General features: G+C 38.9%; 1 protein-coding gene across 3 annotated transcripts in view; it reads left to right on the top strand.

Moving 5' to 3' along the window:
- Window positions 1-25,179, top strand: part of Prp5 (pre-mRNA processing factor 5) — a 405,747-nt gene that overhangs the window by 114,472 nt on the left and 266,096 nt on the right. For all 3 annotated transcript variants that reach the window (XM_090378220.1, XM_090378221.1, XM_090378222.1), the window contains one exon: window positions 13,011-13,176. In XM_090378220.1, coding sequence (XP_090234346.1) covers window positions 13,011-13,176 — 166 coding nt within the window. The remainder of the gene's footprint in view (window positions 1-13,010; window positions 13,177-25,179) is intronic.

The following is a 25,179-nucleotide window of genomic DNA, read 5'->3' on the forward strand; positions in this document are numbered from 1 at the left end:
ACAATAGAAGCAGTGAGAGAAACATTTTCCCCTCTACCTGCGGCTCCTGTTAATCTTTTAGTCTGTGAATCCCCCCCCCCAAAAGCTTATATTTTCTGAGCCAACTAACACTGCCCTGTTAGCATCAGCAGATATTCTTGCATCTTTTCTATTTAAGTGTATCGCATCCCTGTAGAAGCAGTCTCTTCTGTTGAAAATCATTGATAAATTCATTACTACCTGTCCACCCTGCTTGGAAAATTTTACATCTAATTATATTGTAACTCCCAAATTCCTTTCTTCCTCTACGATGAGGAAGTGATTTTAACCCACAAAGTTATAAATTAATTTGGGATTGATGTTCCTTACGCGTATGGTTACATGTTCCTAAAGTACATGGACCTTGCATTTTGTAACATTAAAACATATTTGCCACTTTTCTGGCTATTCCTGTAGTCTGTCTAAGTCATCTTGAAGAAGCTCTGCTTGCAGTGTTGATCAATAACATCTCTACCAGCCTTGATATCTGCAAATTTTGACATCACACTTTGTATCCTTTTGTCAATGCCATTTGTGAAAATCAAAAACAGCAGTGGTTCCAGTACCAATCTGTGGAGAACTCCATTTATTGCATTTTAATAAGGACTCGGTGCGAAGCATTTCCGTGACCAAGCAATTCTTGTGTCTTTATAGAGTGTTTTTCTTCCCAGCAACAGAGTTTTCCTTTTTCTTTTTTCTCGTATTATTAAAGTTTTCTGTTAAGTAGCTCTACTTTTTTAAAAGCACTAAGAAGAGAGTGCAGAAGAAGGAAAGTACCTTTTTCTTTAATTTAATACTCTTAACTCTTGGTGGCCAAGTGTACTAATCACTACATGGGGTAACCTGGATGGTAAAAATAAACCCCCAGGGCCAAAAGGAGCCAAGGATACAAGTGGTTATCGTTATCCATCTTTAGAGCCATCGAGCTCAAAATCAGAAATTCATGACTCCAACCAACCAAAAAGGTTTCGAAGAGAAGTACAATGTCATGATGAATTACCAAATTTTTTGTGATTAATTCTATATCCTCCCAACCTGTGGGCAAATTATCACCATTCTTGATTCAAAAATGTTTAGAATCAATTGAAAGATCCAGAGATCTCATTGAAACAGCCACCGCAAAACATTCTCAGTGGCTCTTAACCACAACATCATTTTGTGGCCTCATAGTATCAGTTACTCCCCACAGAACCAAGGCGCATTATAGCCACAGCAGCTTATGCGCCGATAAACCTCCATAACACACACACACTCCCCACAGAACCTTAAATTCATCAAAGGGTGTGATTAGTGAGTGGGACTTAATCACAGTCTCCGAAGAAGGGCTACTCCAAGAACTCAGTAGTCAAAAGGTTATAAATGTGAAATGGATTATGACTAAAAAAAAAAAAAAAGATGGAAATCTCGCTCCAACGAGATCCATCATTTTAACATTCAGTACACCAGACTTACCATCCTCAATTAAAGTTGGCTATTTAAATTGTAGGATTCGACCATACATTGCGAATCCCGTTTGCTGCTTCAAATGCCAAAAATACGGGCATTCACAGCAGGCATGTAGAGGTGAAGTCATGTGTCCCAACTGCAGATCTAAAGAGCATTCTCAAGCAGATTGCTGAATCACAACCCCTGTTTGTCCGAACTGCAAAGCAAGCCTCCCTGCCTTCTCCAAAATCTGTGAACTTTGGATAACAGGAAAGAAAATACAAAATGGAAAATAAAGTCACATTTTCTGAGACATGTAGGCAAGTTATGTTGAGCTTACCTAGTGGATGTTCCTATATATGCTGCTCGCACTCAGAACTTTGTTTCTACTGCAGCACAAACAGACATTTCAGTTCTGCCTAACATCTCTCTAGTGAACTGGTTGAAGTTTACACTTACCAAAGCAAAAAATTACCAAAGCAACAAATACTCCAATAAGCATCCCTAGTCATATACAACAAATACTCCAATAAGCATCCCTATAACAGCTACAAGGTGATGTGTAATAGAGCCACAGAAAAGGTTCGACAGACAAAGGCAGTTTATGAGAAATCACTAGCAAACAGAGCAAAGAGGGGGGATAAAGAATTCTTCACATATATAAATGCCAAGAAGAGCAGGACAAACCAGATCGGACCTTTACGTAAGGGAAAGGGGATAGTAATAAATACACCAGCTGCCGTTGCAGATGAACTCAACAGTTATTTTGCATCGATATTTACAAATGAAAAATGTTTTGTGGCAATGGGAAATTGTGGGAGCGAAGTTAAAAAATATGTAATTAATGATATTGAAATTTCGCAAGATTATTTAATGAACAAACTTTCGAGCCTACAGACCAGTAAGGCTCCTGGAGTTGATGGAATATACCCTATAATCTTAAGAGAGGAGGCAAGCGAGTGCATTGAACCATTGAGGCTAATTATGCGAGCATCACTAGACTCTGGGGAGATTCCTTTGGATTGGAAAAGTGCAAATGTATCTCCCATACATAAGGGTGCCTCTAAAAGTGAAGTTGGAAATTATCGACCTGTCAGTCTGACTTCAGTAGTAGGGAAAATCATGGAGGCAATGATCAAGGGTGGAATTCAGGATCATTTGGATCGAATTGAAATTCTCAAGGATACTCAGCATGGTTTTGTAAAGGGAAAATCATGTTTAACAAATCTGGTTTGCTATTTCGAAAGGGTCACTCACGAGCTGGATTTAGGGAATAATTTCGATATTGTTTATTTAGATTTCAGCAAAGCTTTTGACTCAGTCCCACATGAGCGGTTGCTTTATAAGCTGGAACAGGTTGGAATCACTGGGAAAATCCTTAGATGGATAGAAGGATGGCTTCAGGGCACGAGGCAGAGGGTTGTGATAAATGGCTATTCCTCAGATTGGGTTGATGTAAGATGTGGGGTTCCCCAAGGATCAGTATTAGGACCACTGTTGTTTTTAATTTACATTGATGACATTGATGAAGGGATAGAGGGCGTGATGTCTAAATTTGCAGATGATGTTAAAATTGGTAGAGTAGTTAATGATCACTGTCAAGCTGAGCTTCTTCAGAGAGACCTAGATAGACTTCAGGAATGGTCAGAAAAATGGCAGCTGTGCTTTAATCCAACAAAGTGTAAGGTATTACACCTGGGAAACAGTAATCCCAAAATAACTTATTCACTTGGTGGAGTTCAACTAAACCCAGTACTGGAGGAAAGGGACTTGGGTGTTAAGATACGGTCAGACATGAAATTCTCTGATCATTGTAAACTGGTTGCAAGGAAGGCCCATGGTGTCCTATCGATGATCTATCGAACTTTTGCAAATAGAGATAGGGACGTGATAATCCCATTATATAAGGCTTATGTTAGACCACACTTGGAATACTGTGTTCAAGTATGGAGACCGCACCTAAAGAAAGACGTCGAGCTTCTTGAAAGGGTGCAAAGAAGGGTAACTCGCCTGGTGAGATCGGCAAAAGGGCGTCCTTATGATGAAAGACTTCGAATATGTGGGTTGCAGAGTTTGGAAACTAGACACCTTAGAGGAGATTTGATTGAGGTGTTTAAGGCTCTGAGAGGCATCAGTAAAATGAATGAGGACAAAATTTTCAAGATTATAAATGATGCTAGAACTAGGTGACATAAATTCAAGTTACGGGGGGAAATGTTTAGATTGGACTGCAGGAAGTTTTATTTTAGCCAGCGAGTTATAAATTACTGGAATAAGTTGCCTACATGGCTGGTAGAGGCCGACAGTTTGGGGAAATTCAAAGGTCATCTGGATAGTACTTACGGGTAAGGGAAGTGCATAGGATGATAGGTTTAATTTCCTTTTTATTTATTTTTTATTTTATTATTTTTTTATTTATTAATTATTATTATTTAGTTATTTATTTATTTATTTTTTTTTGTTTTTATTATTGTTTTGTTCGGATTTTTTTTTTTGATTGGTGCAGCATAAGCCATAGGCTTTCTTGCACCATGCAGCCGTTACTAATACTAATATTCCATCAGTCCCAGTTGAGAAACAAAAATCTGACACAGGTTCAAAACAAATGGAAACTCCCACCAACAGTATGGAAGTAGATGAATGTTTAGATAATGGGGAGCCCATTTTGGAACTCCATGCAAATGACACCATGGATTCTGTACCCTCCTATTTCCTGAAAAAAGATAAAATAAAGCAAGACAGACCGAAATGCTCCACTTCTAAGAAACACTCAGACCAATTCCCCACAACTAAACGTAAGTAATGTCTAATATCATACAATGGAACTGCAGAGGACTAAGAAACAATTCTGATGACCTAAGAGATTTACTAATTCAGTACAATCCGATAGGAATATATCTACAGGAAACTTTCTTATCATCTCAAGCTTCACCAGAATTTACAAACTATACAATGTATAGAAAAGATAGGATCTTGGAGTCTCATGCTCATGGAGGAGTAGCTGTGCTTGTAAAATCAAACATGCTATCCAGGCAACTTCAGTTACAAACTAGTCTAGAAGCTGTGGCAGCACAGATTTCAGTCGGTATATCAATAACCCTAACTTCTATATATATTTCCCCTTCTCAACCATTTTCAAATACAGAACTTGATATCTGGTTATGCAACTACCATCTCCAAGCTGCCTTTTTGGTGACTTCAATGGCCACCATCCATTATGGGGGTCGCCTGCGATTGACACAAGAGGGAAATTAATCGAAACATTCATGAATAATAACAACCTAACTATACTCTAATTTCTACTAAACTCTGGATTTCCTACTTATATTCACCTACCTACAGGATCTACTTCGGCAATAGACTTGTCAGTTTGCTCACCATCAATTCTTCCAAGCATGACATGGTCAGTGATAACCGATCTTCTAAACAGTGATCACTTTCCAATCCTTTGCTCATTACAAACACTGGTAACTGCAACTCTTGAGCACCGATCCATCTGGAAGTTCAAGAAGGTAAACTGGGAGAGCTACTCCACCCAGGTCCAGTTAGACAGGAGTTATGTTCAGCAACATCCAATTGAAGGCGTAACTACCTACATTACCAATCAAATATTAACTGCAGCAAAAAATTTAATTCTGAAGTCACGACCTCACAAGTGCTCCCACCATAACAACTGGTGGAATACAGATTGCTCTGATACCAAGCGTGAGGAAAAAACGTGCTTGGAACAAATTCCGTAAGTTTTTACGACCAGTATTCTAATCTAATGCAAAAGACTTAAAGCAAAAGCAAGGCAGATTAGGCGAAAAAGGCAAACTTGACTCCTGGATCTCATTTGCTTCAACTATCACCTAAGACACTGACCCACGACTCATTTGGAGAAGAATAAAAGTGCTAAATGGAAAATTTTCTCTGTTGTAATGGGAAAGGTCTTTCTGGACCTAAGGAAATCGCCTTCTCCACACAGCTCTTACTTCCATACAATCAACTGTTTAATTTAACAGAACTGAAGGAATCCTTAAATAAATCTTCAAATAGTGCTGCTGGCCCAGATGACTTACATCACATCATGTTGAAACAATTACTTGAAGAGGACTTACGTACCCTACTGATCTTCTATAACTGGATCTTCTCAGAAAATGCTTATCCGCTTTCCTGGCGTCATTCTTTCATATTTGCCATACCAAAACCAGGCAAAAACCCTTCTTTGGTTAAAAATTATAGGCCAATATCTCTAACAAGCTGCATAGGGAAAATTTTTGAAAGAATGGTACATACAAGGCTTACCTGGATCTTAGAAACAGAGAATCTTTTAACATCATCAGAGTGACTTTCTTAAGATCAGATCCACTCTTGATGTCCTTATCAAAGCAGAATCGAATATTCGCAATGCCTTTGTCATGAAGCAACATCTAGCCATGGTCAATTTAGATATTGAAAAGACATTTGATACTGCTACCTGGCGACATGATATTATTATGGACCTTTATCACCTAGGAATAAGGGGTCATCTCACTCAGATAATTCAGAATTTCCTACGCCACTGCTCTTTTCAGGTCCACTATCAGAACGTACTGTCTACACCCCATATTCAAGAAGGAAGAGTACCACAGGGATCTATACTCAGTACAATGTTATTTGCAATTCGAGTCAACAGCATATCCAGAGACACCCCCAAAACTGTGAAGGCTTATATGTATGCGGATGACCTCGCCATCTCCTGCCAGTCGCAAAGCATGAACACTATTGGTCAACTCCAACTTGCCATCAACAGAATTGAATCCTGGATGTCATGCAACGGATATCAACTAGCTGAACAGAAGTCTACCACCACTCACTTTTGTAAGCAATGTGCCCCCCCCCCCCAATTGAGACTACAGCTAAACAATAGTCTGATACCAGTAGTAAAAAAAGCATTAGATTTCTGGGCCTGATATTAGATAGTAAGCTTAACTTCCAAGCATATATCACATATCTATGAACTACTTGTATAAAATAGTTGAACATGCTTCGGTCAGTCTCATCCATTTCATGGGGAGCTAATCAGTACTCCTTACTTCACCTCTAGAAGTCTCTGATCCGTTAACGCTTAGATTATGGTTCTCCCGCTATGACTCAGCTAGGAAAAGCACATTAGAATGGCTAAATATCATCCAGCGCAGTGCCCTGAGGATTGAACTGAGAGCATTCAGGACTTTTCCAATGCAAAGTCTTTATATTGAAGTCCACGATCCTCCATTACATCTTCGTAGGAAAACATTATTGCTTTTCTACGCTTCTAAGATTCAGAGTCTTCCATGTGTGTACACCAATGCTAGTAGTTTGGTAAATAAATTTGATGAAGTTGAGGTATTGCTCAAAACATCAAAGGCTGATTGTTGCGATATCAGAGACGTGGTGTCACACAGATATAAGGAATGCAGAACTGGAATTTGGGGAGTACAATGTGTACAGAAAAGATAGGAAGGGAGGAGGGATTATGCTATTAGTTAAGAAAGACATAAAATCCAAGGAAGTGAAGCCAGTCGACATCGCTGGACAGTGCAGTGTCGAGTCAGTTTGGTGTGACATAAGCATTGGGAGATCAAAATTGAAAGTAGGAATGTGCTATAGGCCTAATGCCTCTAATGAGTATAGTAAGAAACTGTACAGTGAAATAGAGTGGGCCAGTAAATCAGAGAGTCTTATAATGGGGGATTTTAATTTCCCAGATATTGACAGGCGCCTCCGTAGCCTGGTGGGAAGGCGCAGCAGTGCGTAGCACACGCTTCTTGATTAGACCGGGGTTCGAGCCCATCACCACCAAATACGGAAGATGCGGAAAGGTCAGGGAATGACCACCGCATATCCCCGGAGTAATATGGCCTTAGTTGCTAATGCCCCTAAAATACCAAATATCAACAACAACAACCAGATATTGACTGGAATTTGTGGGAATTGACTGGAATTGGTCACTCACACACTAGCAAGGCTTTTGTGGATTTATTGGATGATTGTTTTCTACATCAGCATGTTCGGGAGGCAACTAGAGGGAGTAATACTCTTGATTTGATTATCAGTAATGATTCTTCATGCATTAAGAATCTGCAGATAAAGGAACCACTAGGTGGCAGTGATCACAGTGTGCTGAAGTGGGATTTACTCAAAGAGGTAACTACCATCAGGGGTAAAGGGAAGGGTTTTTGCTTTCGTAAAGGTGACTACGATGGTCTGAGACTGTATTTAAATTCTATACAGTGCGACCAACTGATGATGTTACCAACAGCAAATTCAAAATGGGAAGCATTCAAAGAACTTATCTTGGAAGCTACTAGGCTTTATATACCAACTAAGAAATATTGTTCAAGATTTAGGCCTAAATTGATGTCAGATGAACTAATGAGACATATGGCAGTGAAGAAAAATGCATGGGATACATACAAATTAATATGTGACACAGAAGCCTATGATAGATATAAGTTGATCTGTAACCAAGTTACAATGGAGGTTAGGCAGGCGAAGGCAAATTATGAGAAATCTTTGGTAAAGGATGCAAAGAAAAACAGCAAAGAGTTCTTTACTTATTGTAAACTGTAGAAGGAAGGGATGAATCAGATTGGTCCACTTGATATCGATAGTTCAACTGTTGATGATCCTACTCAGGTAGCTAACAAACTAAATGAATATTTTGCATCGACATTCACACACGAGGAGTTATTCAGCGAGGGAAATGCCAGAGGTGTTTTCAACTCTGGCAGTAAGCTTGATAATCTTGTAATAATTGAGAGTAAAGTGGAGGAGAAATTGTTGAAGATAAACACAAGAAAAGCACCTGGGGTGGATGGGATCTATCCAGTTATATTAAAGGAGGCAGAAAAAGGAAGTAAGCAAAACCTTAGCCATAATTATGAGAGCTTCCTTGGATTCGGGGGAGGGTACTCATAGACTGGAGATGTGCAAATGTGACCCCAATTCACAAAGGAGGGTCAAAGGCTGACACAAGAAATTATAGACCTGTGAGTTTAACTTCTGTTCCAGGAAAATTAATGGAGGCACTGGTTAAAGAAGCACTGCAGGATCATCTAGACAAGACTTCAGTTATAGCTTGGACACAGCACGGTTTTGTTAAGGGGAAGTCTTGCCTGACCAATTTGATTGGATACTATGATGCAGTCACAAAAGAACTGGATGCAGGGAATAACTTTGATATTATATACTTGGAACTTAGAAAGGCTTTGGATACTGTGGCAACAAGATTAGTGAATGGAACAAAGGGGTGCTCTTACGAAGAAAGGCTTAAGTTTTGCAAATTACAGTGTCTGGAGACTAGGCACCAGCGAGGTGATCTGATAGAGGTGTATAAAGCCTTGAATGGTTTAAGCATGCTCAATGCTGATGGGATTCTTCCTCTTGCTCAGAAAAATCACCTGAGAGGGCATAAATTCAAATTGAGGAAAGACAGATGTAGGATAGACGTGCGGAAATTTGCCTTTAGCCAGCAGGTGGTTGGTTGGTGGAACAGACTGCCATCCCTTGTGGTGGAGGTTGATAGCCTAAATAAGTTTAAGGCTCAGCTGGACAGGTATTTTGAACGAACAGAGGGGTGAAGTGGAAGTGGGTTTTTTTTTTTTTTTTTTTGGCTGATGCTGCATAAGCTTGCTTTCTTGCATCAAGTGTCTCTACTAATGCTAATGCTAACATGGAAGACTGCTGCACAAATTGGAGCAGTGTGGTATTGGAGGCAAATTGCTGCAATGGATAAAGGGGTGGTTGAGGGGGAGAAGACAGAGAGTGGTAATCAATGGACACTGCTCATCGTGGACTAATGTTATTAGTGGAGTCCTTCGGGGTTCAGCGTTGGGTCCTTTATTGTTTTCTGTATTTATAAATGATATTGATGATGATATATCAAGCTTACTGTCCAAGTTTGCAGACGATACAAAGGTTGGCAGGGTTGTTAAGGACACTACTGATGCTATGCTGCTGCAACAAGATCTGGAAAGGTTGAGCAGATGGGCTGAGAGGTGGCAAATGAAGTTTAAACATTGACAAATGTAAATGTAAAATACTACATATGAGAAACAGCAACCCCAGAGCAATGCATCAAATCTGTGGTATTACACTGACAGTGGTAGAGAATGAAAAGGACCTGGGGATAATTGTGCAGGCAGATATGAAGTTCTCTGATCAGTGCAGATGGGCTGCAAGAGTAGCTCATGGTGTCTTGTCAGTGATATAGAGGAATTTTTCTAGCAGGGATAAGGAGGTGATTATTCCCTTGTATAAGGCAGTGGTCAGGCCACACCTTGTGTACTGTATACTGGTTTGGAGGCCTCATTTGAAGAAACATGTAGAGCTGCTGGAACGAGTACAGAGAAGGGCAACAAGATTAGTGAATGGAAGAAAGCGTTGCTCTTACGAAGAAACGCTTAAGTTTTGCAAATTACAATGTGTGGAGACTAGGCACTGGTGAGGTGATCTGATAGAGGTGTATAAAGCCTTGAATGGTTTGAGCATGCCCAGTGCTGACGGGATTCTTCCTCTTGTTCAGAATAATCACCTGAGTGGGCATAAATTCAAATCGAGGAAAGACAGATATAGGATTGATGTGTGGAAGTTTGCTTTTAGGCTGCGGGTAGTTGGTTGGTGGAACAGACTTCCATCCCTTGTTGTGGAAGTTGATAGCCTAAATAAATGTAAGGCTCGGCTGGACAGGTATTTCGAATGAACGGCAGGGGTGAAATGGAAGTGGTTTTTTTTTTTTTTTTTTTTTTTTGGCTGATGCTGCATAAGCTTGCTTTCTTGCATCATATGCCTCTACTAATGCTAACATTGATTCCATGTCTTTCCTTACCACTGAAGTAAGAATAGAATGCCCATTCAGTAATTACCCACTTCACTCTTAGAACTGGCTTTATATATTGACAAAGCTATAGCACTTATTCAATTCAAAGGAATTTCTCCTGAGTTTGGAAATGCCAACATAATTAACCTTAATTGTTCAATGCAGTCTTTTGCTGCTTCCCTCAAAGAAATTATGTGTAAGTCATCATTTATTCATCTTTAGGCTTAAAAGTTTTTTTAATAAGTTATCTATTGAAATTTCAGTATCATTTATTTCATGACACCCAGTGTGACTTGCACAGGTTTTCCTGACTGTGAACGGCTTTCTTCTCTAAATGTTGATGAAAAGTAGCTGTTTAATTCATCTGTAATATCAGCTGTGTTAGTTAAGACTTAGCCATACCCACTCTGATTGGTTCTTCTCTTGGTGTTCATATATAGAAAAAACTCTTTTTCCTTGTTACTTTGCTCCCATATCCAGTGATTTCTCATAATCTTGTTTTGCTGACTCAACCCACAGATCAGCTTGTAGCTGCAATTGCCTTCATTACATTTCATCTCTCTGTGATTGTCTGAATTACATATTTTTTGTACTATTAGACTGACCAGTTCACTATTCATCCATCTCAACATCTTCACCGATACTTTTCTTAATGGTATATTTGCATTCGTGGCTTCTGTGAATATTTACTTAAAGGTATTCCATAATTCAAAGTGTTCATCCTCCCTCTGCAATTTGCTATCCAAGTTGATAGATGTCATATTGCTTCTTAAACTTTAATAGATCCCTTTCCTGAAATTAAAACCTGGGCCTTTACCTTTAACAACTACAACATCTTTCTTCGTCATCCAACTAATGATTGTGTGATGTGATCACTTGTATGTGAATCATATGGTATCATCTGATTCGTGAGTGATCAGACAGTAAATTCTTACCATTAGTATTTTCTTTAACATGCTGGTTCAAATAATAATCATCTGATTTCTTTAAAAATTGTTTCCCATGATGTTTCCCTCCCACTTACTCCAATCAATTAAATTGCACTCCTGGCTAAAAGTATTGCAAGATGGCAAAAATTGGGTATTCTAGCAATTTTTACAGTACTCACTCAACATTATTTGTGCAAAACTTCATAGATACATACATTTTGATTTGTAGAAGCAACACACAATGAATTTTATATAATTTTGAATTATTCTTACAGCAGTTTTATAACCCTTTACAGTAATGGCATGTATTGTACCAAATAAGAATACAGTAAACCCCCACTATTCGTGGTATCTATATTCGCGGTCGCTCATTTAATATAAAATGAAAAAATGTGAATATAAAATGAAAAAATGTGAATTTTAAAGCGCCGTGAACATTTTCCGCCATAAAAAAACATGGGTGTGGCTAAAATTATCTTTCTCGGTCAAAACAGCACTCAGTGGGTCGGGGGAGAGGAGTAACAAAATTGCGAGCGTGGATGTTTCTCGCTAATCCTTATTCAGTATGTGTTATGTGCTTGTCATGGAAGGTTTTGTCGTTTGCTATTAATTTATATGCTTATAAATTGAATAAATTTATCAATTTATAAATTGATATGCTTACAAAAGTGATAAATCTACTGTTTTGCACTACTGTTTGCACTACTATTGATAAATCTACTGTTTCGAGTGTGTTAACGGAAGAAAGTGACTTTATTGTGGACAAGTTCTTTCTAACCCGTACAAAAATATGGCTACGAATAACAAGGGAAATGTGAAAAGATCAAAGAAGATGATGACATTAGCGAATAAAATTGAGTTATTTGATAAAATTTCTAATGGTGAAAGTGTCTCCTCAGTGGCAAAACATTATAAAATCAATGAGTCAACGGTACGATCAATCAAGAAATCGGAAGAAAAAATCCGCCGTAGTGTCTGTGAAAACGCTCTAATTGCTTCAAAAATTTGCTCTAACTTGTGATGTTAAATTAGAAAAAATGGAAAAAGTTTTAAATCTGTGGATAGAAGACTGAACTCAAAATAAAATTCCATTAAGTCACTCATCATTCGTGAAAAGGCAAAACTCCTTTATCAACACTTTAGCGAAACTGTCGATAGCACTGGCTGGATAAGTTTTTTAGCTAGCAAAGGCACTAGTTTGAAAAATTTGTTTGAACCTTTAGCTTTAATAATAGTGTTTACCCTTCCAGGCATTGAATCCACCAGATAAAGCACAACTCTGTAGTGATTTCATGATACCCTTCTTTAATAATGGTTTCTATAAGCCGAACCTTATTTTTTGGGTGGTGATGAGAAGTTGTTCTGCTGAATTCCTTCCAGAGGGTCGCTGTTGGATTAGCATCAGGTGAATTTCCAAGCCATGGAAAGACTGTAATGCTAGACTCTATATGGGACTGTATGTCATTCAAAGGCATAGGACAACTTCATTCTGTTTAGGACTCCAGTGTACTGTTGTGCATTCATTGTATTTTGAACAAAATGAAGCTGTCTTATGACATAAAGTTCCATATCATTATTGAAACAGATGTTTTTGTTCAAAGCAGTGAAGCAATGCTTCACTGCTTTTGTGATATACTAATAATGGTGCATCCAACTGCATTGACACATTGAAAATTGACATCTGCATTGACACATTGAAAATTGTCTGAAATAGTGAGATTTATCGTGATTTGTAAGAAACATTTTTATGCATATCCACTGATTCATGAATTCCAGTATTCTTCATATATAGATGCATTATTTTATTTCTGCAGTATTCATCTGAAGAAGAGGTGGAAGATCTTCAGTCAGCAATGTCTAACCTGCAAGCGAACAAAACAAAGAAACTAATGACAATTAGCAAAGATGATATCATGTATATTCCAGTCCGCAAAAACTTTTATGTCGAAGTGCCTGAATTAGCCAAAATGACACCTGAAGGTAATTAATCAATCAGTGAAATTTTTGTATTCTTATATGTAATTCCAAAAATTAGTTTATTTTTTAATTTACATTAAAAATTAGTTTACCTGTCACCTGAAGGTAATTAATCAATCAGTGAAATTTTTGTATTCGTATATGTAATTCCAAAAATTAGTTTATTTTTTAATTGACATTAAAAATTAGTTTACCTGTCAGAATGTTGTAGTTAAATGTTAACTACAACAGTCAGGTTATGAGATTAGCATTAGTAGAGGCATGTGATGCAAGAAAACAAGCTTACACATCATCAGCCAAAAAAAAAAAAAAAAACCCTTCCCATTTTACCTGTCCATTTGCTCCAAATGTTTGTCTAGTTCTGCCTTGAATTTATTTAAGCTGTCCACTTCTACAATGACAGATGGAACGACAAGTGGTTGATTTCTAGAAATTTGTTCCAGAATCAACCACCCGCTGGCTGAAGGCAAATTACCACACATCTATTCTACAACTGTCTTTCCTCAATTTGATTTTATGTCCTCTAAGGCGGTTAATCTGGGCTAGAGAAAGAATCCGAACAGCATTGAGCTTGGTCAAACCATTCAACTCAAACCTTATACACCTCAACCAGATCACTTTGCAGGTGCCTAGTCTCCAGACTCTGTCATTTGCATAACTTGAGCCTTTCTTCATAAGAGCAGCTCTTTGTTCTATTAATCTTGTTGCCCTTCACTGTACCCGTTCCAGCAGCTCTACATCCTTCTTGAAATGAGGCCTCCAGACCTGTATACAGTACTCTAGGTGTGGCCTGACCATTGCCTTATACAAGGGAATAATCACCTCCTTATCCCTGCTAGAAAAATTCCTATATATCATTGACAATACACCATGAGCTACTCTTGCAGACCATCTGCACTGCTCAGAAAACTTCACATCTGATTGCACAATTACCCCAGGTCGTTTTCATTCTCTACCAGTCTGAGTGTAGAACCACACAGTGGATACATTACTTTGGGGTTACTGCTAATGATATGCAGTACTTTACATTTGTCAATGTTAAACTTCAGTTGCCACCGCTCAGTCCATGTGGGCAACTTTTCTAGATCCTGTTGCAGTAGCATACTGTCATTAGTGTCATTAACAACCCTACCAACCTTTGTATCGTCGAAACTTAGACATTAACCCTGATATACCTTCTTCAATATCATTAATAAATACAGATAACAATAATGGACCCAAGATTGATCCCTGGGGGACTCCACTAATAACATTAGTCCACGAAGAGCAGTGTCCACTGATTATCACTCTCTGTCTTCGACCACTCAACCATCTCTTTATCCATAGCAGCAATTTCCCCACATGTGTAACACTATCAAAAGCCTTCCTAAGATCCAAGTTTATGATATCAAAATTATTCTTTGCATCCAGTTCCGTTGTGACTATATCATAGTAATTAATCAAATTGATCAGACAATACTTCCCCTTAACAAACTCATGCTGTGTCTGAACTACAACTGAAGTCTTGTCTAGATGATCCTGTAGTGCTTCTTTGACTAGTCCATTAATTTCTCTGGAACATAAGTTAAAGTAACAGGTTTGTAATTACTTGATGGAATTGATATTTGGGTGACATTCAATTCAAGTCGATCCAATTTCGGCGAACCCCGGACAGTCTATGACAGCGAAATCCGCTGCTTGCACCTTCACGATGGTGGGACTGATAGTAATCTTGGGTATAACCTCCATTCACAAGCACACTGTGGATAACTCCCCAAAAAAGCCTTCCTAGTGTGGGGGTGCCCAAACCACAAGTTCCAGTCATTATCTGGGAAATTAAAATCCCCCATTATAAGACAATCTGATTTACTGCCCCACTCTATTTCTCTGTACAGTTGCTAATTATACTCATCCGAGTCATTAGGCCTATTACACACTCCTCTCAAATTTGCTTTGACAGTGTTTATGTCACACCAAACTGACTGAACACTGCACTGTCCACCCATATCAACTGCCTGCACTTCCTTAGATTTTATGTGTTTTTTAACTAATAGCATAACCCCTCCTCCCTTTGTATCCTGTCTATCCTTTCTGTACATATTGTACTCTCAAAATTCCAATTCTGCATTCCTTAAATTTGTGTGACACCTGCATTTCTTATATTTGTGTTACATTTGTTGGGACATCAGTTCTCTGATATCCCAACAATATCTGCCCTTGATGTTTTGACCAACACGTCAAATCCATCAAATGTATTTACCAAACTCATAGCATTGGTGTATGCAGAAGTATACATGCACTAAACTTCCCAATTCAGTTATAACACTATAAATTTCAGTATCGAGTTTTATCTCCTACCGAGTTAAGTTATATGAATTTTGTATCTCCTATCAAGTTAAGTTATAGGTATTAAGTTATAATGTTACATTTGTTAAATCTAAGTCGTTATGCACCAATGAGCCAAAACATTATGACCACCGAGTCATTATGCAAATCGAAGCAGCTGCAGGTGAACTTCGCTGCGTGTGTAGGTCAGGACACAATATAAAAAAAAACCTGATATTAAACTCCGTTATTGAGTGTTACTCTTGTTCTTCAGATTGGAAAGGCAGCGGACTTAGGTGAGTTTGGCAAAGGCAAAATTGTACTGGCCAGACGACTGGGTCAGATAATATGTGAAACGGCACGGCATAGCTGGTGGGCTGCTCATGGTCAGCCGTGGTTAGTACCTACCGAAAGTGGTCCAAGAAGGGAGAACCCATTAACTGCTGGCAAGACAACATGGCTCATCGATGCTTGAGGTGAGCTGAGGCTCTCCCAGTTGGTATGTGGCAACAGAAGGCCAACTGTGGCATAACTTGCCGTAATTGGAATGCTTTGACTAAATAATGTGTTACAAGTACATCGAACCCTGCTGAAAATGGGGCTGTGTAGCCACAGGCCACTCCGAGTGCCCATGCTAATCATGGTACACCGGCGAGAGCACCTACAGTGGGCAAATGAGCATCAAAACTGGACCTTGAGTGAATGGAAGAAGGTCGTCTGGTCCGATGAATCATGTTTCCTGTTGCACCATATGGACGGCCGGGTACGTGTGTGTCATTTACCTGGGGACGTGATGGCGCCTAGATACACCATGGGACAAAATCCAGCTGATGGCAGTGTCATGCTTTGAGCGATGTTTTGCTGGGATACCCTGGGTCTAGTCATCCATGTGCCAGGCACTCTTGACATCTACCACCTACCTAAACATCATTACTGACCAGATACACCCTTTCATGGCAACAGTTTTCCCCTCTTTTAGTGCTGTCTTTCAGCAGGATAATGCGCCATGCAACACCGTCCGGATTGTTTGATTCTGGTTCGTGGAACATGAGGAAGACTTCCAGGTATTGCCCTGGCCTCCAAATTCCTCAGACATCAATCCCATCGAGCATCTGTAGTTTGTGTTGGAACTGCAATTCTGATCTGCAGCATCTCAACCAAGGACCTTACAGGAGTTAAAGGATCTGCTGGTTATGTGTTGGTACTAGATACCACAAGACATTTAGAAATCTTGTAGCGTACATGCCTTGCTGGGTATGAACTGTTTTGGCTGCACGTGGAGGACCATCATCATATTAGGTAGGTGGTCATAATGTTTTGTCTCATCGGTGTATGTATTAAGCTATAACATTACATTTGTAAAATATAAGTCATTATATATATTAAGTTAAAAAATTATGTTTGTAAAATCTAAATAGTTATAATAGATAATAAATTTAACTATCTATTGCCGCCCATGTGGTTCAAACTCTCATGCATAGCTATCTATGCTAAATCATCGATTCTGAAAGCTCTTTGAATATTACTCTCATACGTTGCGATCTATGTGACAAGTTTTTAAACCACTTAAGTAGTGCTATAATTTATAATCCTCTGCTGATACTGATTACTCTGCTACAATTTTTTTTTTTTTTTTTTTTTTTATGTAAACCCCAAACATGAGAGGTATTAGAACCTATAGTACTTAGTACCGTGCTTGAGAAGACGAAAGAAGATATTTGTTGATATTGGATTTGAACTTCTATAGACTGTAATTTTCAGGAAATACGTATGAAGAAAGGTTGTTCCAGAAAATGGCAGTTGAATGAATAAACGAGGAAGATGAAAAGTTGATTCTGTGAGTTTCTTTTTTTTTTTTTTTTTTTTTGTAGTTGTTGGCGCATCGGCTTCTGTGGCCATAATGCACCTCCCAAGGTTTTTCCAGTACTTTGATCCAAGCTCGAGGCGGGATTCGAACCCGCGACCTTTGGGTTGCCAGGCAGGCACTTTACCCACCTGGCTAGCCCGGTCGGCCTGTGAGTTTCAAGTTGGACAGTAAATGGATGTTGGCGGCACGTGTTCAGACTGTTTTGAAAGAGAGAGAGAGAGAGAGAGAGAGAGAGAGAGAGAGAGAGTGGGAATTATAGAAGCCAGTTCAGAAGAACAGTGCCAGTGGAAGTATCTGTAGAAAAGGCATGTAGCAGAAACAGTACGTCTATGAGACAGTGAGTGGAGAGACTCTGTTAGAGATGAATCATTAATTAACCTAACTGCCCTCTCCTGAATGGAATTAAGAAGCCTGAGAGAGATTTTGGGCCTCCCCCCCCCCAGATGTGGGAACAATATTACATGGCAGGGTTGATTTGCGATTTATACGGAGTGAGCAGCTGTTTGGAAGAAAAGTAATGCCAAGAGCGAAAGAGAAAACCAAGATTTTTAGATGCAGAGGAAGCAATTTTTGTAATGTGCTTGTGCCAAGAAAGATTAGAAGTCAGGGTAATCCCCAAAAGAGATATCATCTTGCCTAGAAATCGGAGTGTCACTAAAGATAAGCATAGGAGCAGAAGAATCCTTTTTGCAAGATAAAGACAAGACTGAGTTTTAGAAGGGTTGAAATTAACTAAGTTGTTTTTGCCCCACTGGAGAATTACCTGAAGATCGGCATTTAAGGAATTGGTAGTAGATTTTCGAGAAGTTGAAGCTGATTGAGCAGGGCAAGGTTTCTCAAAATGGAAAGTGGAATGCAATGTGCTATCATCGGCAAAACTATAGATAGGATTTCCAGTCAATGGAAGAAGGTCATTAATATACAAGAGGAAAAGAGCGGGGGAAAAAAACTGAACCTTGGGGGACACCGGCATTAGAGGGAAGTTAGAAGACAGAGCCATCTACCATCACCCTCATTGAGCGATCAGATAGAAAACTGGATAACCAATTACTAAAAACAGTTGGCAAACCGTAAGATGGAAGCTTGTTTAGAAGACCTTTATGCCAAACACGATCGAAAGCCTTTGAGATGTCAAGAGCAACTACTTGTGTTTCACCGAACCTGTCCATTGAGTTAGTCCATAAATGGGTAATATAAGCCAGAATATCACCAGTGGATCGGCACTGACGGAATCCATACTGGCGATTGTTGATCAGACGGACGATTTCTAGGTAGTTTAAGAGTTGGCGGTTAATTGATTACTCCATTACTTTTGAAAGAATAGAAGTAATTGCAATGGGACGATAATTGGATGGGAGGGATTTGTCATCCTTTTTAGGAACTGGCTGGATATGGGCAAATTTTCAAGCAGAAGGAAAAACATCTTTGGAATAGGAAAGTGAAAAAAGGTAGCAAAGAATAGGAGTAAGTTCGGGAGCACAGTTTTTGAGAACAAGTGAAGAAATACCATCGCGACCTGGAGCTTTCTTTGCATCAAGATTCGTCAAAATCCTTCTGACATCGTTTTGACGGAAGACCACAGGAGGCATTGAATGGAACGTGTTGGGAATGGTGGGAGGTGTTTTTCCAAGATCATTAATACATGAGTTGGAAGAAAAATGGAATGCTAGCAGGTCAGCTTATATATCCTTGGCTGAAGTGACAATAGAACCATCTCGTTTGGACAGAGCTGGGAGCAGAGATGGGCAAAATTTGTGGCCAATAGCTCTGGCAAGAGACCAGAATGCTGTGCTGCCATTAGGGCAAGAAGCAAGTTTTCTACTCTTAGCCTGTTCAAACTCTAGTTTGGACTGATTAATAACTGCTTTACAATTGTTGTGAGCTTTGGTGTAGGCAGATAATGAAACTGAAGGATTTGAAACAAGCCAATTACGATATGCAACATTCTTCTCTTCAACAGCCTTAGCACATTTATTGGAAAACCAAGGTTTAGATAAAGGACGAGATTTTAAAGTGGAATGTGGGATAAAGGATTTCATTCCTGCAAGAATAATTTCACTGACACGATCTGAGCAAATGTTGACATCAGAAGTTTTGAAACAGTAATCCGACCAAGGAAAAGAAGAAAAGAAATCTCGCAGACCATCCCATTTTGCCTTCTTGTAATGCCAAACAACACTAGGTTGGGAATAGCCATGAGATAAAGGCTCCATTGGAGAAGAGACAATTGTAGATGGTAGATGACTTTCATCAACCGGTGAAATACCACCACTTTGCTTATTGGAGGCATGAAGTGGTGAAACCCATGTTTAGTCTCTAGAGCAAAGTTTTCGGCATCCCCCTCCCCCCATACTTCTCCTTCAACCCATGCATGGTACTAAGTACTATAGGTTTTGATGCCTTTCGTGTTTGGGGTTTTCATAAAAAAAAAAAAAAAAAAAACAAATCACCAAGTTGTGACCTGAATTGCCTAAAGGACCTCTCACTTCGGCCATATACTTAGAAGGGTTGTTTGTGAGAAAAAGATCAAGAGTGTTGGCTGTATGATTAGGATTGTCCGGTATTCTTTTAGGTAAATGAACAATCTGTACAAGTTCATTAGTAATTGCAAAAGCCTCAGCATCTCGACCATCTGGGTCAGTGTGACTAGAAAATGGAAGCCAGCTGGAGTTGTGAACATTAAAATCACCAAGGAAAATTACCTCACTGTTAGGAAAGTTGGACTGGAGAAAGTCAAGTTGCAAAGAGAGGAAGTCAAAGAGCTCCAAGTGATTAGTGGAGTTGTAAAAATGGTAGAGATAACAGTTGAATTTGACACAGTGAGGTAGAGAGAGATTTTAAGCCAGAGAAGATCAAAGAGAGGAGATTCCTAATTGCCAAGTCTCTGACAGGGAATATAAGAATGGACATATGCACAAGTATCACCTTTGAGGTGAAAGGAATCATACAGTGAATAATTTGGGCATCTGAGATGAGCAGTAGTTGAATCAACCGATAACTGAGATTCTGTGAGAAAAAGTACATGGGGTTTGGCAGACTGCAAGTGGAAATGGACATGGTTGAGATTTAAATTGAAACCACGTATATTTGTGAAATGAATTAGGAAGTGCTTGGGAGGTTTAGATCTTTTTGCAGATAAGCTTGCTCAATTAGTTTGACAATTCATGGTGTATTCAATAGTAAGAAAAAGTGGATGGGACTTGCTGCTGTATGAAGTAATGAAATTTTTGGATATGGCGTACACATGGTAAGAATTTACCCAGGTCCTTGACATAACGTGACCTTGACAATGCTCCCCGCATACACACTACTTGGACTCCCTCCAGTCACTATCTGGCAGAGTAGAGGTAGCAAGATTATACACTAGCTGATCCAGAAGCCTCCTAGAGAGTTACCAATAGGTTTGATCTGGTGTACTAACTAGCGGCCGACCTGCGAACATTGTTTTAGAGCTGTGCCCTTGAAATATAAGGAATATTGGATCTCGCCACGATGTTCATCATGACCTCAAAAGTCATCAATCATACTGCATGATGGAAGAGATAGGGAAGGGTTGACCAGAACTTAGCTCTAGAGACTAAACACGAGTTCCACCACTTCAGGCCTCCAAAAAACAAAGTGGTGGTATTGCACCGGTTGATGAGAATCATCTACCACCTAGTACTGTCTGGTAACATAGAGGGGCAGCATTCCTTCATGTTGTGTGGGTGCCACACCTCGACCCCTGCTTACATTGGTTCACACCTGGGTGGTCACCCACCATGTACTTGTGCATGGAAGTTATACCCAGGATTACTAACAGTCCCACCATCGTGAAGGTTCAAGCAGAGGATTTGGCTGTCACAGACCGTCCGGACTTCGCCGAAATTGTGTCCACTTGACTTGAGTGTCACCCGAATATCAGTTCCATCAAGCTGTCTGGCATATCTGAGAGAATGTCTGTGACAACCTCAAGGAAAAACGGCCTGAAACAGTTCCCATGAAATTATTATTTTTGTTTTCTTGTTGCGTGGTGTACAGGTGAGTAGTAATGTTATAACTGTTTACATGTGTTATTCACTGAAAATGTAACCGGCTACTATTAAAACGACGACACTTCCGCTGCTGTGCTAACAATTTACAACTGTTCGGACCTTAAAAATGGTAAAACCATGTTTTTTTTGTTCAGGTTACCAGTAGTTCTGAATTCAACAGTAAAAATGAACACCAATAAACTCTGTGAACCCCAGAGTTACCAATAAATTCGGTCTACGCTAAATGAATAACTATACAGTACTGCAGTACAGTATAGTGTTTAGAAGAGTTCACATTATGAAATGTGGGAATGTTCCAGCCGAGAGATCATATCACTGTCTACTTCCAGTATCTGCTATATCGATAGGAAGACAGTGGTGTCAGATTCAAATGCTACTATCAATTCAATGTCGGAAAAAATGACTGTGGTTTCTATTCAATTATATGGCCGAGTAAAGAATAAATGCGCCAAATTAATCAGAAAATCTCAAAAATACTATGCTTCTAAATTTAAATCAAAAGTTTTACAAAAAAAATTTCAAATCAATAAATAAAAAAAGTCGAGTTAACGTCTTTGAACACTTCTGGCTCCCACTAGCCTCATCAGCAGACTCCTCTATGCTGCGACGAGCTGCTTCAGAGCTTCACTACAAATGAACAGCACATTACTGATAAAGGAAAGTATAATACAATATAATTTGATATCGGATTGTTCAAAATGTGATGCATTTTGAAGTTGCCACTGTTCCCTAATCAGTAATACAGGGCTTTATGCATTGTAATACTGATTATTGGAAATATAACTCAATGAAATTTGATGTCCGATTTGAGTTATGCGACTTGTGAATAGCTTGTCTAATTGAAAAAGACCAAAACTACAAAAAAAACTAGATTACTGGAAAACTTTGTTATAATGAAATTGAATGGAGCTATAATGAAAATTTGATAATGTATTGCATACAGTATCATTATACTGGATCCGGCATCTTTAAATTTCACATTTCTGTCTTTCACCAGATTACACACACAGAGAGAATTTGTGTAACTGTAATTTACATTACACATGTAATCCATTTTGTTTAGCCAGTGGGGGGCTGATTGGTAATGATACAAAGCACATGATTTCTCAATGAATGTGCTGTTCATCTTCACTCAATTTGAGAGAGAGAGAGAGAGAGAGAGAGAGAGAGAGAGAGAGAGAGAGAGAGAGAGAGAGTGAATGAATGAATGAATGACAAGAGTGAATGTGCTTCAGAGAAAAAAAAAGCTTTCACTGTGGAAGAAATAAAAAAAAAAAAAAGTTAACTATTCAAGCAATTCACAGTGAGAAATGTGAAATCTTTCAATTTATTGCTTAATAATAAAGATCACAGTGCTTTCATTTTTTCCACCATAATTATGTGTAATTGTATATGTTTTCTAAAGAAGAGAATATCCATATTTTGGGATATTATTTGCTGTTTAATACTTGTAATCCGATGCAATGTGGGATGCGATGACTGTTATTGTAGGTATTACCACTACAAAATAGAACATCTAAGACAGCCAACTCAAGGGCATACTATCATTACAATAGTTTAAACTTGAACCAGTCTGGCACTGAACTCGCACAACATGCACAATCCTTTAATCAAAAGTTATAGACTCTGCAATCACTTTAATTAAGTTTCCAGCATGGTCTGTGCTTGTCGACAGGAGAGAATGCTTCTACAGCGATGGGGTATATTTAAATAGAAATGGTGAAAGAATATTTGCTGATGCTATCGAGGCAGTATTAGGTGGGTCGGAAAACTGCGTTTGTGGGGATAATACAGACTAAAAGGTTAATGGTGGCCACAGGCACAGGCAAAAGTGATTCTTCACTCCTTCTATTAGAATGAGCAGCAGCCTGGAAAGCAAGGCAATGCAGATTTCCAGTACTGTTGGGAGTCATAGTACAAAAAAATACATGGGCTGTGTTAAGGTAACTAAGAGCAGAAACAGGTGCATATACTTGCATGTACAGCAATGCTAGAAGTATAGTTAATAAATTTGATGAGCTCGAAGTGCTAGTCAAGACATCAAAGGCAGATATCATTGGGATATCAGAGATGTGGTTTCACACAGATATAAGCAGCGCAGAATTGAAATTTGGGGAGTATATTCTTTACAGAAAGGATAGACAGGATAGGAAAGGAGGAGGTGTTACGCTATTCATTAAGAAAAACATAAAATCAAAAGAAGTGCATCCAGTTGATACAGATGAACAGTGCACTGTTGAGTCAGTTTGGTGTGACATAAGCACTGCGAAAGCATAAATAAGAGTAGGAGTGTGTTATAGGCCTAATGACTCGAATGAGTACAATGAACAGTTGTACAGAGAAATAGTGGGCTAGTAAATCAGAATGTCTTATAATGGGGGATTTTAACTTCCCAGGTATTGACTGGAACTTGTGGGTTGTTTACTCACACACTACACTAGTAAGACTTTTGTGGATTTATTAGATGATTGTTTTCTGCAGCAACATGTTCGAGAGACAACTAGAGAGGGTAATACTCTTGATCTGGTTATCAGCAGTGATCATTCGTGTATTAAGAATTTGCAGATAAAGGAACCACTAAGTGGCAGTGATCTGTTGTGGGATTTACTTAAAGATATAATTACCATCAGGGGTAAAGGAAAGGGTTTTTGCTTTCGTAAAGGTGAGTACAGTGGTCCCAGACAGTTTTTAAATTCTGTACAGTGGGATCAACTGACAATATTACCAACAGTAAATTCTAAGTGGGAAGCATTCAAGGAATTAATCGTGGATGCTATTAAAAGTTTCATACCTATTAAGAAATATTGTTCAAGGTTTAGGCCTAAATGGTTATCAAATGAACTAATGAGACTCGTGACAGAGAAGAAAAATGCATGGGATGCATATAAATTATTAAGCGACTCAGAAGCCTATGGCAGATATAAGCTAGACTGTAATCAGGTCACAAAGGGGGTTAGGCAGGCAAAGGCAGATTACGAGAAATCTTTGGCAAAAGATGCTAAGAAAAACAGCAAGGATTTCTTCACTTATATAAACTCTAGAAGGAAAGGGATCAACCAGATTGGACCACTTAACATAGATGTGTTGACTGTTGATGATCCTGCTCAGATAGCAAACAAACCGAATGAGGTATTTTGCATCTACATTCACACATGGGGAGTTAAGGTTTGAAAATGGCTGAAGGTTATCAAATTGTAGCAGGGTGCTTAATGATTTTGTAATAACTGAGAGCAAAGTGGAGGAGAAATTGTTGAAGTTAAACATAAGAAAGGCACCTGGGGTGGATGGGATCTATCCAGTTATATTAAAGGAGGCGGCAAAGCAACTAAGCAAACCCTTAGCTATAATTATGAGAGCATCCTTGGACTCAGGGGTGGAACCCATGTACTGGAGATGTGCAAATGTATCCCCAATTCAGAAAGGGGGATCGAAGGGTGACAAGAGTAATTACAGACTAGTTAGTTTAACTTCTGTTCTGAGTAAAATAATGGAGTCACTGGTTAAAGATGCATTTCAGGATCATCTAGACAAGACTGCAGCAATAATTCAGACACAGCATGGATTTGTTCAGGGAAAGTCTTATCTGACAAATTTGATATGATATTATGATGTGGTTACAAAGGAACTGGATGCAAAAAATAATTTTGATATCATATATTTGGATTTCAGGAAAGCTTTTGACACTGTTGCACATGGAAGACTATTGTACAAATTGGAGCAGAATGGTATTGAGGGTAAGTTGCTACAATGGATAAAAGGATGGTTGAGTGGGAGAAGACAGAGGGTGGTAATTAATGGGTG

Source organism: Mastigoproctus giganteus, chromosome 7, assembly GCF_048544385.1.
Source record: "Mastigoproctus giganteus isolate SK-2022 chromosome 7, ASM4854438v1, whole genome shotgun sequence".
NCBI classification, from domain to species: Eukaryota; Metazoa; Arthropoda; class Arachnida; order Uropygi; family Thelyphonidae; genus Mastigoproctus; species Mastigoproctus giganteus.